The sequence below is a fragment of the Falco naumanni genome, chromosome 10 (assembly GCF_017639655.2).
Source record: "Falco naumanni isolate bFalNau1 chromosome 10, bFalNau1.pat, whole genome shotgun sequence".
Classification (NCBI taxonomy): Eukaryota; Metazoa; Chordata; class Aves; order Falconiformes; family Falconidae; genus Falco; species Falco naumanni.
The window spans coordinates 15,847,113-15,862,850 of NC_054063.1; the positions used below are offsets into that span (position 1 = coordinate 15,847,113).

Here is a 15,738-nt window from a genome sequence, read left to right on the forward strand (position 1 = left end):
CACATTAAAACATCAGCTATATTAAAAAAATAAATGTAAATTATGAGTTAGATGTTAGGATTAAAAGTCTCACAGGCAAAGCTCGCTGAACCCTCTGGTGATGCACATTCTGACACTGTTCTTAATTACAGGATCACACACAGCTTTCCAGAGGGCCCATGTCTCAGTCCCAGTGCCCAAAGTAAAGAACAGAGAGCAAAAAATATTTAACAAACAAGGATCTGAAATTTTGCTTTATTTTTATCATTCAAGGCTCACTTGGAACTGTAAATCTATGGTGTTCAAATCCTCCTGTGAACACAGACCATGACCGAGTTAATTATTCTAGCGCAGTATCCAAGACCTGTACAAATATTAATGAATTCTTTTTACACAACTGTTGTTAGAGCAAAGGGCATTGGTACCTCAACTTTACAGGCGAACAACCAAAGGACAACAAAATCAAGTTTCTAAATCACTAATTAAAAAATGACATTATCCAAGATGTAGCCTCTAAAAACATTTGTTAAGTATTAGCACACATCACAGATACTTTACAGCACTACCACATCTGAAGTTCCAGTGCTTTTCCCTGTTTTGCCATCCTAATGCCACCTCCACCTTAAGCAAACCTGCCAGAGAAGTCACAGTTTCCTCCATTCCCTTGAGCACAGCCAGCCCAGCTGTTAGCATCTTATTTTATCTCTTATTTTATCAGTGCTTTACAGAGCAGCTTTGACAAAGGGCTGAAAGCACCGAGGGAACTCTCTGGCAACCCTCCAGGACAGTGGGCAGCTGCCACAGCTCCTAAGGGCCAGGCTGGAGCTTGTAAAAGGCAGGGGGACAACCCCAAGGGACAAGCTCAGAGGGCAGGTGAGGATCCCGCTCTCCAGAGAGATGGGATGGGCCCTTCTCCTCACCACACCACAAACCTCCATCACAGGGGAAGACCTACGCTGGCCTTGTCCCCACCATCCCCACACAGCCACCGGTCATGAGCCACGACCACAGGCGAGCAGAGGCGTCCATCACTGCCTCCAGAGCCAGCGAGCCCTGAAAGCGGAGCAGCTTCAAGTAAACCGCCAACTCTGCAGTCTCCTGGAAAGAGGAGAGCCTCAGAAGGGAGACTGCAGCAGGAAGAGAAGGGAAACAGTCAAAATTTAGCACTGAGGAAGCAGCAACACCCAAAACATTACCACATTGTCAGGGCATTTGGTGGCAGCTGCCTTTCCCTCCTCAGGTCCCAGGAACATGAGACAACAAGGGCCCCGCACGTGACACAGGGTAAAACCCCAAATTCACCCCACCCCTGTGGAAACCAGCACAGACCTGCACGACAGGGCACCTAACGGAAAAAAACTCTCTCTTTCCTTTTAAATAAAAATAAAAATTCACAAGTTCAAGGAGCTTGCAGAGCATCCAACATACTTGTACCGCGTGGTGAGGTGCCGGCGCCTTGTGAGAAGAAGCAGGGGCTGCCCCCTGCAGGACACGGCCGGTTCCCGCCGGTTCCAGCTGGTTCACGCTGGTTCCCGCCACCCTACCTCAGGGCGCAGCCCAGCCCCTCAGCCTGGCCAGCAGCGCCTCGCAGAAAGCCTATTTTAAAAGGAAAAAAGTCTCTTCCAGCTGGATGGAAGCAGCAAGTGGTCGCACAGGCATTCACCCGCAAGCCCAGACGGGCAGTGGGCAATAGCTGGTTAAAAAAAAAAATAATAATATTCCCTTCTTTTCCACCAGCACAAGGATCATCATCTGCTTTGCCAATGACACCTAAGGGCACGAAGCAGGAGCCAGCCACCCAGGGAGGTGTGCCCAGAGGCTCTCCTCCGAAAGCTCCCACGGCCCAGCAAGGCAGGATACTCAGATGCCACCAGTCATGGAAAAGGCACCAGAGCTACTCTCCTTTACGACAGCTGAAGGCTGCACAAAGATTTCGAGCCACCCATGTTGTGCTTTCCCGATTTTACTGCTACCATAAGATTTCTGCTCTGTAAACACAATACTGCTTATACTTAATATTTGCTATAAACATACCAGGAGAGATGACACAGAAAGCAATGACTCTCGTTACATTAACTCATGTGAAGATCGACCGATGCCCTGAACTCCAAAATAAAGTTTCTCCTTCCTACTCCCTACAGACCTCTCTGCCATCCACCCCAGAAAGACAAATTGAAGTTTACTCCCCCAGCCATTACCTGCTCCCGCTCATTCAATGCCTGGCTCTTGTTTGAGCTCTGCAGCTCGCACACCTTGCCCATGATACTGGCATAATGGAGCTGTAACACCTGAAGTGGATTAAAACCTCAGCCACAGGACACAGGTCACGGAGACGTGGGTGAGAAGATGTTCACACATGGATGAACGAAGGCAGCAGCCTACTCACCAGGCCTTGGAATTTCCTGGGCACACACGTAGCCAGGGCATAACAAATGTATCCTGAAGACTGTCCGAGCAGAAGCAGAACTAACATTCCTAATATAAAGGGTATGTGCCCACTCCTGATGACAAGATCAACTTACACAGTTTTCCTTACCCATCAAAGTCAAAGCACAGCAAATCTGGCTAGCAATCAAACCCCTCCAACAAGGGCACTGCAAACGCTGACTTTTAGAACTCACACTCTTACAGTGGGATCTGGAAATACCTCTGCTCTCTAAGTGAGGAATTTGCACGTCAATGCGGAAGGTATCTAAAGAAAAAAAAAGGATCCATAACACACTGAGAGAGGGCTGTACTGCATCTGGAAGCCCAAACGAGTCTGCTGGGAGGCACCTCGACCCGCCTTGGGACTGCAGCTTTGCTCTCTCTTTTGGCCTGAAGCAGGACAGCCCTTTTGTCTCAGGAACTCAACAAGATTCACTCTTTTCTCACAAGAAACACTACCTTTCTCTGTACTTTAAGATACTTGTTATTCTTTTACCTTTCCTGCTGGAGCCACAGCTGTACAGAAAAGAACTTGGCAATCACCAGCACAAAGTGGGAAGAAAGAGCATGACTGAACTCTGTGCTGCAGGAGCTGCAGGCCAGGTGTTTCTCTTACAAACCCAGTGGTTGTTTAAGACAAGTTAAAGAAACGGTCAAGGAAGAAAGGACTACATATAGCTAGACTTTTAACAGTACCTGGTGGTTGATTTTACTGAGTGCTGTACATAGTACACATAGTAAAAAGACCATTCTTAATTTAAAGACTTAAGTTGGAAAAAAACACCAGATTGCTAGGAAAGGAAACAGCAAAGCCTTAATAAACTTGGGGAACTGCTTTGTAAGTAAAGGCTTTAAGCCTCTGTTAGTGCAAAAGAGATATTGAGAGAAGAAGAATTAAGAAGAAATAGGCATAGCTGACAGGTTGTAAAAGGAATAAAATTTTACTTCCCCAGTGAGAACTGAGCACAGAACAAAAGTCAGACTGGTTAAAGTAATCACATAATTTAACAGCTAGGTTAAAAATTGGGCTCAGCCTACCTAGAAACAGGACGACCAGGTAAGGACCTCCTCTTGCCTTATTTATAATGAAAGCCTTTCTCTGCCACTGAACTCAAGATCCTGCTGAGGTTTCCACCCACAGGGTAAAAACAAGCCCTACTTCCCTGCTCTCTGAAACACAGAACAGGACTGAGCCCCGCTACGTAAGCCATGCCTCATTTTTTTTTTTAATGTACTAAAATTTATAATCCTGTTCCAGGAATTTCAGTACCATTTTGTCACATTTGTAAGGTACTATTTACAGATGTATTTCACTCAGCATTTCTAAGATGTTATTGTAATGCATTAGGTGGAGGATTAATATTTTCAATACAGATCTTTGAAGCAGATTTCCCACCCACCCTCAGAACTGTTTCCTTGAATTCTTTGGACTCCTGGTTGGAGGAAAGGAAACGTGGGGTCAGACACTGGAATCTTGAGTGCCCTGGTCTCTAAAACCACTCTACTCAATAATCTCCACTCACCCTCCTTTATCCCTTCATGCTAGAACAACCCATCTGGACACACAGCCTTTTTTCATCACTCATTTCTATAAATAAATAAAAGATAAATAATCAAGACACCATAACGTTAGGATCTTAAGGGTCAGACTGTTTGCAGAATTGCAGTTATGAGCACTTGCGCTGCTTTTTGGATTCCCTCATCCCCATTTCACAGACAATGTAACTGAAACACACAAATAATGGAACCGATGGATCAAAAATCCAGCTGAAACACTCTAATAATCAAAGTCCATGCCCAACAGGACCACTTAGACGACTACACTTAATTATAGGTTTCTATGCTTTTCTGATTTGGGAACAGATTTACTTGCCCAAAGGCACCCACATCTCTCTATTGCCACTTTGGTTCTGTGATGCCGTCATATGATTTTCAACACTACTGAATTTGTTTCTTTGCTTGTAAAGCTGCTTCACATGGAACTTTGTGTTTCATCCATTACTACCTGTATTATTGTAAAATCAGAATACTCCACTGGTCCCACCGAGGCTGTCTTGGACTGAAATCGCTAACTGTCCAGGGAAAAGAGTCCCTCTACATTTTCTCCAGCATAAATCAAATCATGACATCACTCCCCAGGTATTCTGTAACAAATAATACATTACTCTAAGACAGCTAACATCACTGATAGAAAAGCTAATTAAAAATAATAGTTTCTCTTTCTTTTGTGCATGTCTTCCCATCACCACACTTCTTCATTTCTCCTTTTTGCTTCTAAATGCAACCGAAAGAATGGCCAAAACTTATTTCAAAAACTTTCATTCACAGGAAAACATTTCTCTACCTCAAGGATGTAGACTTCCAGGGACATACAAAGGAACACTCTCAGTTTGAACACCTCTAGTAAAGACATTTTAGGAAATACATCTGAGAAGACAGAAAACGATCCACTCTGCAGAAGCTCAGAGCCCTGTTACATTGCTGCAAGGGCACTGCCAAAGGTGGTGGGCAAAACTCTCCCTATGAAAACTGCACACCAAAGAACATAGAACCATAGAATAGTTTGGGTTGGAAAAGACCTTCTGAACATGCAAATATTAAAAATTCATAATCATAGAATCACAGAGTGGTTTGGGCTAGAAGAGACCTTAAAGATCATCACACTCCAACCCCCCTGCCATGGGCAGGGACACCTTCCACTAGGCCAGGTTGCTCCAAGCCCCGTCCAACCCTTCTAGGGATGGGACATCCACAGCTGCTCTGGGCAACCTGGGCCAGTGCCTTACCACTCTCACAGGGAAGAATTTCTTCCTAATATCTAATCTAAATCTACTCTCTTTCAGTTTAACATACTCACAAACTCTTCTCATTTCCTAAACTAGGAAATCCTCAGTGATGAAAGCCTATGAGTGAAGTAGTCTCCTCATGTGGCTGCACGTTCAGCCATCAGCCCACCAGGTGAAGCAGGTCCTCCCCTGCCCAGAGCCCCAAAGGCAACACTGGAGAAGCATGGCACAGTGAGGCACAGCATGCATTCACTACTTGCCTATGTTAAGAAATAATCAAAGCAGAGCTTTGCTGAAAGGTCCACATCTTGGAGACTGGAATAGTTAGTCCAAGAGGACACAGTAACTTTGAACTAAGCACTAACTTCCAGTCTTTTCCCTCTTCTGGGAGCGTCAGGTTACCTGGGTTTTTTTCTGTGAATCTTTGTAGCAAAAAGTATTACTTTAACTCAGACACAGAAGTTGTGCATACATTGCCCCGAGTTCTATATTGGTTTTACTGTATGGCAGATAAAAATCAAAATAAAGTATCTCCCAGTCCCAGCCAAAGGATGGGGCACACAGCCAGACTGCAGTTGTAAAGTAAGTCACCTCTGTTAAGTCAAAGGGAATTCACACAGCTGCTGACATACCACTGACATTTAGCAAGTAACAGATACAAACAAGAAGGGAAGCAGCCAACAGGGCAGCCTCGGACTTCCCTCCCATCTGACAGCAGCAACAGATCCCTCACAGACCTCTCTTAGGCTGCAGTAACAGACCAGAACTCTTCATTCTTCTCCCACCCCAAGGACTAATGAGGTTAACTGAAGGGAATAATTTTCCCAAGCCATCTTCCAAGAAATTCTATACTAGAGGCAATACCTAAGCACAAGGCTATTCCTGCATGCAATAGCAAAAAGCATTTCTGTTGCGAGAATTAAAAAAGTTTTATTTACCTAACATTAGACTTCAAACTGTTTGTTCACTTTGTACAGCAAATTTTTGTTCATTGCTTCCCATGAACATCTATCTTTTAATTTTTCCGCTCATGTGCATTTTACAAGCTCTACCTTTTTTACACTAGTCTTCTCTACGTTTGTAAACTGCAGATGGGGTCCTCCAAGGCAAAAAGAACAGAACATCTAGAACATCTTCACTATTAGCCTTTCAAAGCTATTTTCAGTATCAATGGTTTCAATCGGTGTCCATAAAAACACATCTCAGTCTTCTTCCCTGCAACTCTGACCACTAGTCTGTGAAAACTTACCATAACGGTTTGTCAGTGTGGTTGTGATGAACTGCATGGAATAGCAATTGGAAATACCAAAATATTCTAAGTCATTTAGGCCACTGCAGTCCTTAGAGGAATGACTCTAATATCATTTGTCCATAATATAATACAACATAACCTGGAGTCAGGGTATTGAAAGAAAAACAATTGATACCTTTAAATGAATAAATTAATGCTCTTCTGGAAATGAATCTGAGAATCCATGAAATCAGTGAAAATCACGCTACTCATTGTATCACAGAAGACTGGATATATGACTAACAAATTCTGAGGTCGTCTCCAGAAGTATCTCTGCTCTGGCTCCTAAACTGCTCTTGGCCAGGTGAAGAATGAACTAAGATTATAAACCCGCTTCTTTTATTACTTACAATAAAGTCCGTTAGCATTGCAGATACAGAATGAAAGCTCAAAGAGAGCATAATCATTTGCCTCTAAAAACAGCTATAGAGGTCAAATATCAAAAAATGAGACACTAACATGCACACTTCAACACAGAGTAAAGCACAATAAAGAAAAGACAAACATGGGAAGTCTCCACAATAAAAATGTTCCCAGCTGGGCTTTAATATATAGGTTAATCTCAACTGATATAAATGTCTTTCTCCCCTAACAAGCATACTGTAGCAACTCAGTGCTACATGGGACATTGGCTCTTAATCTGCACCTTACTTAAATCCATGGTAAAATCTGTTATTTTATCCAGAATTTCACTCACTAAAAATACAAAAAACACACAACACCATTTTAAAACACTTCACAAGTATTACCTTAGAATATTGAATGAAAAAAATCACAATTCAAAGGGACATACTCTGCATCTGGTTGGTACTCAGCTTGGACAGTTGAATGTAATACTGTTCTATTTTCTCATTGTAACCATTTCCACAAAGTTGATGACAGTCTTGCTACACGTTACTAATCAGCATCAACACATTAAATGCTTCCTCAGTTACATAGCTTCAGCTCTGTGTGTGTCTGTATGTGTACAATCACAAAAAGAACATACACAAGAATACAACCGAGTCCAAGCCTTAGCACCACGCTGATACATTTAGTTAGAAATAACTACCGGGGAGTGTTGAAAATCTACCCAAAAATAGTTCCCCTAAAGACCTCTAACCTCAACTACCTGGCAGCATGCTAAAAAGAAACCAAAAATCCATACATATTTCAGGAAAGTAACAAGAACTATTTAAAAAAAAAATAAAAATAAAAGCGGCAGTTAAGTAAGACCACTATTACAGGGCATCAGTTAGGCGTCAAAGTTCTTATGAGCTCATACAGACAGAAGTGACGTAAAAGAATTGAGGATGTTTCTCTCACCTTGGAATAAAAATGCTTTGCTGGCATTGTGTAGTCCTGACACTTGTGTTACCCCAAGGGTTGTATTCACAAGATCCAATTCTGTGATGATATCAATTTGTAAGTCAGGATCCATTCCAAATCCTACAGCTGTTGAAGGCAGAGGAGAGGGGGGAAGAGAGAGAGTTAGATCAATTTTTATTTCAAATCTGGTAATGAAAAGAATGGAGATTATCTAACACAGCCATTTCTAGTACCTTCACAGTCACACACCGTATACAGTAATTACTTGTAAGACAGTAACTCTGCTGCACAAGAAAGAAAATATTCTTTTCCAGTTCTTTCAATTAAACTGTTTCCTTTCCTACACACAAGTTAACACATTCTAAAACTGATACATTAATCCAGATCTTCATAAGGCTAAGTAATAAATAAATAAAAGCATAACCACCTATGCAAAAAGATGAAAGAGATTCGCAGCATTCATCTGCTGGCCACACTATTTCCAGGGAGAAGGGAGGACGGAAAATTCCTCTCACATTTCATACCTAGCTGCGACTAACAGATCAAGCCACATAGCTCATAGTCTAAACATAATCTGTTTTCCAAAATGAACAAAATGATCTTGACTCACAAAACTGTTTGACATGGCTTTGGAAGCGCACCTCCGTTTTTCAGCACAGCCAGCGCCTGAGAGGTGTGCCAAAGCCTGCCTACAAATCGCAGACATTCATTCACCTAAACTAGCAGTAGCACCTCCTTGGTCTGCAGGAGCACCTGCTGGAGAAGCACAAATTTAAACCTAAAATTTAAAAATGGCTTAAGCCCAGGAAAAGCCTGTGCACTCCTTTAACTAGCAGGGACCTAATGGGATTGACAGAAAAGACACAGACTTAAGCGGTTTGAAGTTGCTGTTTTCAAAAGTTCAGAGCAACTTGATGGTTATGGCTCACCAAGTTCATTAAACCCATTTCCTTTTTCTAGGGATGGGAAGAGGCCAGCCTGACCACAGCGTCCTTCTCAAAAAAGCAATAAGTGTGATATGAGATCTGTGCCTGAGACATAGGTCAAATATCTCCTGTGGGATCTGACCACTTTCCTAATGATTTTTTTTACTAACATCATTAGTAACGGGAACAGGCTGCAAGAATGAAATCCTGACACAGCTGAAGTTAATGGTAGAAGTCTCACTGACTTCCGTAGAGCAAGGACATTACCTGTAAAGCTCATCAGATTGATTTCCACTGAGTGGACTTCACGTTCAAGTCTAAATTGCTTCATTTCTTATTCTAGGACTGTGCTTCTGGATCAGTTAAGCAGCAAATATTCTAGTTTGATTCTTTGAAAGGCTCTAAGAAATTACTGAGGTGTACAGAATGAACAAGAAGTTACGTATTATCATAAATCACCTGTACCATAGCCCTTCCCCCTTTCCTTTACTCAAGCGTTAAAACTTGTTGGAACAAAGTGTCGTGCTAATGCAGAGGATTCTACTGCACAAGGGGCAGAGTAGTAAAAAAAACTGAAAAGACAGCTTTAGAGGTCTCTAGCAACCTTAGCCTATAAAGACAATTAAGATCTAGAGGCATCTAGCAGAACTAAAGCTCCAAGAGCGCTGACATATCCAAATGAGTACATACATCTCATAAGGATGTAGGAATAAGTACCTTTTCATAGAAAATTAAAATTAGGGAATATGAACCCAGATAAACTTCTCCAAAGGTAAAAGGTTTCCAGATAATCAGCCACATCATCAGGCTTTTAGCACTATCTTTGACCTCACTCACACTAGATGCTCAGGCACTGAACAACCACAACTGACACCGTGCACGCTGACGGACCAAGAACACCTTCTTCCCCTTCTGGAAGAAGCATTGGCATTAAAAGGCAGCCAGCCAGGTCTTCTGGTCCCAGATCATTCACACACAGTCAAGATGCTACTGAAGAAACGTACCCACCCTGCCATAGCCAACATCTGCCAGCACCTGCTTTCCTTTAGTCTATCTCCCTCCGACTAACAGAAGAGAACTTAGCAACCTATTGATTCCCAACCTACAGCAACTCTTCAGTGCAAGGGCTGCAGCCTACAAACTCCAGACACAAACACACTATAAATACCCAGAGCAGCTTTGGGCTGACACCAACATAAAATCAAAGAAAGTTTTAGAAAAAGGAAAAAAAAAAACAAACAAACAAAAAAACCCACAGAAGGACAACTTAATTCATCTAAGATTTTCAGTCCAAAGAAAAGCAGCATACTGTAAACTGCGAGAACCTACCTATCAGGAAAGATAGTGTCTTCTGTCTCTGCCAAGAACAGAGCATGCTGTTTCTCATTTGAAAGGGGTTAGATCCACTCAGATCAGCAAAAATCTACTCATACGAAGGAAGATCAAGTAGGGACTAAAACTTGCTCAATGGAAAGGACACGCTATGTCCAGTAAGCCAAATCTTGCTACCATTGAAGTCAGTGAAAGCTCAGCCACAGACATCAAACGGGTGAGGACAGAAACCACATCTAGCAAGTATAGGCACTGCCATAAATCACAGTAGCTCCACTGCTCTATTAAAGCTGTTTATTCCAGCCTGAATACCCAAGGCTCAACAAGTATAGATCACTGTAGCTCCACAGGCTTCGATTTATGCCAGTGAAGGATCTTGTGTGACAACTTCAGTGTGCCCCCTTTCAGCTTCTAAAATGCTTTCAAAAACAGAGACTATTTCTAATGTCACAGCAACTATTTAGCAAGAGCCTACATTGCTTTAAATACCTAGTCATTTTCTTGTGCTGGTTCTTCAAACTGCAGCAGGCACTCAAAAGCCTAGTTAATAATTAATAAACAACAAATCAGCAGCTTCAGTATGATAACCAAGTCTCCTTTTCCCCTGTGGTCTCCCACAGTCTATCAGAAAGATACCACAGGCATATCATCCGCACTTGCGTCTAGTATTTTATGCCGCCTCACTTCAGTGACACAAGCAGCTGGAACTACTGCTCCTTTCTGAAGTAAAAATTAACCATCAACTCGTCTGCTCGCACTGGAGAACTGTGCAAAGCCTGGGCCTGATCCTGATCCTGAGTGCTATTGCTTTCAATTCCTATTTAAATTAATTGGGCCATTCCCCTTGAATCAGTGGCTTAAACAAGCAAAAGTCCAAATGATTCAGTCAGGGGGGCAGGACCAGAAATCACCTCAGTACTTGCTGGATTTGGCCCAATGTGAACTGAAGGCACTACAGCAGATTACAGGATTAAGCCATATAATTATGAATGATGTCACTAGGAAATCCCTAAAAGAAATTAATTCTGCCTTACAGCTCCGACAGCTTGTATTCTCTGCTTGCTCCTTTATCACCTACACCCAAGCACCAGCAATCATGCCACGCTCCATCTAGCTAATGTGCAGCCATGGAACGTATGCAGCACATTTATAATTTCCTCAACATGTGTAACGTGCTATTTGGGGATGGAAAAACTTTAAGTAAAAGCACGTTCAACGCAGCCGAGTCATTTCCAGCTACCCAAGTGCCATCGCTCAAACGGTAAAGAGTAGGCTCTAGAAGCGGCATTTTGCTCTTTCCTCTCACAACTTTAGTGGCAATTGTTGCACACAAAAGAACTTTCCGAGTGGCTTCGCAATTCCAAGTAGCGGAGTTTCGGGTCCTGCTGACCATTGCAAATGCCTGTGCGCGCTACTGGCAGTAACGCCAACTACGGAAAGGACAGGTGGCATTTTCTTGCAACTACTCTTCTGTCACACCCCTCAAGGTCTGCAGATTTTGATGAGGTCATAATTACCGGAATTATAATTTTAAAACATCGATTCCTTTGCGCTTCTGATAATCGTGCTGGGTGATTTCCTTCAGCACAGCTACCGACAAACGTCCCCCTGACTAGCTCCAGCCGCGGCACACCGGTACCCGGGGCAAGGGGAAAGAGAACAAAGCCTCCCCAAGGAGCAAGGGATGGCACTTCGGCCGCGCAGCGCCCTAGCAATAATGCAGCGGGCGCATCACCGGCAGAGTAACGCCCTCGCCCCCCGCGCCCGCGCCGGCGGGCAGCGCCGCCCGGCCGGACCCCAGCGCCCCGCTCCGCGCCCCCGCTCCCCTCCCCGCGGGGCGCAGCGCTCCCTCCGCTCTCGGAAAACTTTCCCTCGCCCGCCGCACGGCACCCGAGGAGCGGCCGCCCCCCGGGGCTCCCCGCCGGGGACACCCCGCGCTGCGCTCCGCGCGGCCAGGGACGGCCAGCCCCGCCGCGGCGGCAGCCGGCAAAGCCGGGGCCGCTCCCGCGCCCCGCAGCGGGCACAGCCCCGCCGCCGCCCCGCAAAGTTTCCGCCCGCCGCCAGCGCACGCCGGGCGGCGGCCCCGGCCCTCGCTCCCCGGGGAGGCGGCCAGCAACCTCGCAGCCCCGGCCCGGCCCCTCACCTGCCCCGGCGGCGGCCGCACACGCCCAGAGGAGCAGGAGGAGACCCATCGGCGCGGCGCGGGCGGCGGCGCCCGCCTCCCTCCAGGCAGCTGCTGCGGAGCCGCGCCGAGCCCAGCGGAGCCGAGCGCAGCCTCCGACGCGCGGAGCCGCTCCGGCAGGCGACGGCGGCTCCGCCCGCTGCCCAGGCGCGGCCCCGACGCCCCCGCAGCGGGGCTCCCCGCCCGCCCCCCGCCGTGACGCGCGGCCCCCTCGGGCCTCGCCAGCGCCGCCGCCCGGCCACGGCCGCGCCCGGGAGCGGAGCGGCGCGGCCCCCGGCGCAGCGCTGGCGGAACCCCCCGGACGCCCCCTCTCCCCCGCTGCCGAAACGGGGGGCCCGGCCCGTGTCCCCCCCGCGAGGGTGGATTCCCCGCGGACGAGAGATCCCGCCGCGCCGCAGCCCCGGGGGGGTGCGAGGTGCGGCCCCGCAGCCCTGCCGCAGGCGTGCGCCGCCGCCTCCCTCCCGGCGTAGAAACAGTGAGAATCGGCCCTTATTAACTATTTAGTCTTAGTAATAATTCATGCCTGATATGAATAAACAAAAAGAAGTTCTGAGATGTAATATGGAAATCCGAACGGTTCCTCAGGCTTCTTGCATGTCCTTGCTCAACTCACTTAACTGCTCTTTCATGCCCCTGCAGTCTAAAAGGGAAGTAAAGATACTTACGAGTCATCAGAGGATCTGCTGTTTTAAAACCTGTCTTCAAACGTGTCTTCCTACAGCCTTTAATTTGGCTCAGTCCTTGGCAAGAAACGGACTACCACCTGCATTGATTATGTGCAGCAACTCTCCCCTGCAGAACACCTGGTTTACACTTGAAGTAGGCATCATGGGCGCCAGAGCGGTTCCCGCCACACCAAACAGGAGCAAGGTGAGACTTCCAGCTGATCTAGCTTTGCTACAGTTCTCATCAAGCCATTTCAGCTGCAAAGCTAGAGGATCCCCTCCTGTACCGCTTCCCCTTGTCACACTGCGTTTTGGTTCTGCACCACACAAATTCCAGCCATCTTAAATGTAAAATAATAAGCTGTACATTTGGATAAAGTTAGGATGACACCAAAATCATCCTGTCCATCTTAAGGGGCAGTTGCATTCTCACACCCTTAAATTACTAAGAGGAAAACTGCAGCTGAAAGAGGATAGATTTAGATGAGATATTAGGGAGAAATTCTTCCCTGTGAGGGTGGTGAGGCACTGGCCCAGGCTGCCCAGAGCAGCTGTGGGTGCCCCATCCCTGGCAGTGCTCAGGGCCAGGCTGGACAGGGCTGGGAGCAGGCTGGGCTGGTGGAAGGTGTCCCTGCCCCTGGCAGAGAGCTTGGAACATGATGATCTTTAAGGTCCATTCCACCCCAAACCAGTCTGTTATTGTATGAACCTGGTTGCATAATTGATTAGTAAGATCCCTGTAAACAGCTGTTCCTAACTGCAAGCAAGGTAATGCCATCCCAAAAATCTCTGAGGTGGTCATTATAAGCACCTCAGTCATTTAACTCCTGCGTATCAAAACAGCTTTTATTCAAATAGAGGTTTGTAGCTCCTTAGTTTTGTTTAGGGTGCTGATTTATTATATCTCTTACTCATGGGGCACAGGGAGAAGTATCTATATGGTATAGAAGTAGATGTGTGTATATATAGTGTTATATAACCATAGCAACAAGAAAAAGAGACAATGGTACATCAGTTGGTGAAGACACACCCTTCCATGCCATCCTGATAAAATCATTTTTCTGCACAGTATTTACTTTCTGATTTATGAGGAGATTTCTTTCTGTGAAAGAGGTCTATATATCCAATTCCTATTACCTTAGCACTGTTTGTGCTTATCTGGAAGTAAAACCCAGGGTCTATCTACATGTAAAAATGCATCTAATTCAGCTCAAGTTTTCATTTTTCCACTTTGTACAGAGTCTTTAGAGTACATACAGTTTAAACAGGGCATAGAGAGATTCTTAAACAGACCTGTTACTATCTTCACCCAAATCCAGATCAAATGCTGTTTTAAAAAATCGTTGTGGGTACATACAAAAAATTGCACCGAGTTACCAACTATAAAGCACAGCTTCAATCACACCTCAAATGTTCTCACGGATAAAGAACGCCCTAGTCATTCTTGATTTGTTCTTCTGTTGATCAGAAACATCCAAAGAGCCCACAGGAACTGCAAGAAGTTAAGCAAGCAGCATGGTAGGAAGTGCTCTCAACAGAGGTGGTCCCACAGATCTGGTGGATCTTCCTGTAGTCCAGCTCAGTGCCCAAACGATCACACACAGGGAAAGCATTAGCAATCTTACAAGCATTCTCAGCTGCTCATAGTGGAAAAGGATAGGAAAAATGGATGGAAAACAATAACAACAAAAAAAAAATCACATTCTCCCAGCCAACACTATTCTTACACCTCCTCTAATGGCAAAAAATCATCTCCCTTTATCACCAAAAAATCTGATGTTCTGATATGATCTTGTTGGAAGTATAAATAGCTGAAAGGCATGACATTCGGATAAGAATTAGAACTGTGTTCCTGAACATTCATAGCAATTTAAAAAAAAAAAAATCTGATGGCACTTTTGCAAGAGTGGAGTGTTAATCCTGGCACGCTAGCTGGATTTCAGCTCAGATAATATTCCTGTGAAAGATTGTTCTTGCACTCTCGGCTGGACGTTGAATACTTCTTGATTTTGACCTAAATTATTGTGATGTTGCTAACCGTGTGGTGTTAAGCTGCTAGTCCTGTCAGCCACAAAGCTTGTGGCATTTTGTAGCTGGATGAAGTAATTTTGACTGGGCCCAGTATCTCTCAGAGCAGTTGTAAAGTTGTTTGGGTGCCTTGAATAAAAAGCAATTAAAATTGTTATTACCTAAAATGTAACTTAATGTGTGGACTCAGTTGCCAGCTGAACGGCAAACACTGGGAAGAACACCAGTGCTTCCACCTGGTAAAAAAAAAAGGAAAAAAAAAAAAAAGCCTCGTAGCTCATGGGATATAAACCGCCCCCCAATTCACAAACAAGGTGTACATCCCTTGAAAGCCTAGCCCCAAAGGGATGCTTGCAATCCAGATGGGCAAAATTTACTTTGCAGGCAGCAGAGGGTGAGAATTAATAGCACTTACACCTAAGTACTAAGCAGAAAAGTAGATTGAAGGGGGGTGGGGAATACTATATGCCATACCTGTCCTACCACCTGATAAACAGTTATAAAGGACTACATAATCAGTCCAACAGGCTGAAAGTTAAGGTTTATAATTATGTAAATAACCAACAAACGAACCAGAATGAGGCCTTACAAAGAGAAATACTTTGTCTACTACTTTACTCAGTCATGGAGCAATACCTACTGCTTGCTTGCTTTTTTTTTTTTTTTTCATTCCCAAACGTGCAGTTAGCTTATGTCTGAACACTGCAAAGCCTAAATTAAACTTTACAACTGATTAATCTACTAGGTTTGTATAAGATGTGCCCTTCAGTCTACACCCTGACAGTAGGAATTTCAGTATGCAAAAGAGTAAACT

General features: G+C 44.9%; 1 protein-coding gene across 3 annotated transcripts in view; it reads right to left on the minus strand.

Moving 5' to 3' along the window:
- The window catches only part of NELL1 (neural EGFL like 1), a 292,473-nt gene extending 280,090 nt beyond the window's left edge, over window positions 1-12,383 (minus strand). For 2 of the 3 annotated variants that reach the window (XM_040609297.1, XM_040609295.1), the window contains exons 1-2: window positions 12,193-12,356; window positions 7,789-7,917 (exon numbers count right to left, since the gene is read on the minus strand). In XM_040609297.1, the coding sequence (XP_040465231.1) occupies window positions 7,789-7,917; window positions 12,193-12,241 (178 nt within the window). In that variant the 5' untranslated portion in view covers window positions 12,242-12,356. Of the gene's footprint in view, window positions 1-7,788; window positions 7,918-12,192 lie in introns of all 3 variants that reach the window. The other variant, XM_040609298.1, reaches the window with a different exon arrangement.
- Window positions 12,384-15,738: the final 3,355 nt, after the last annotated feature.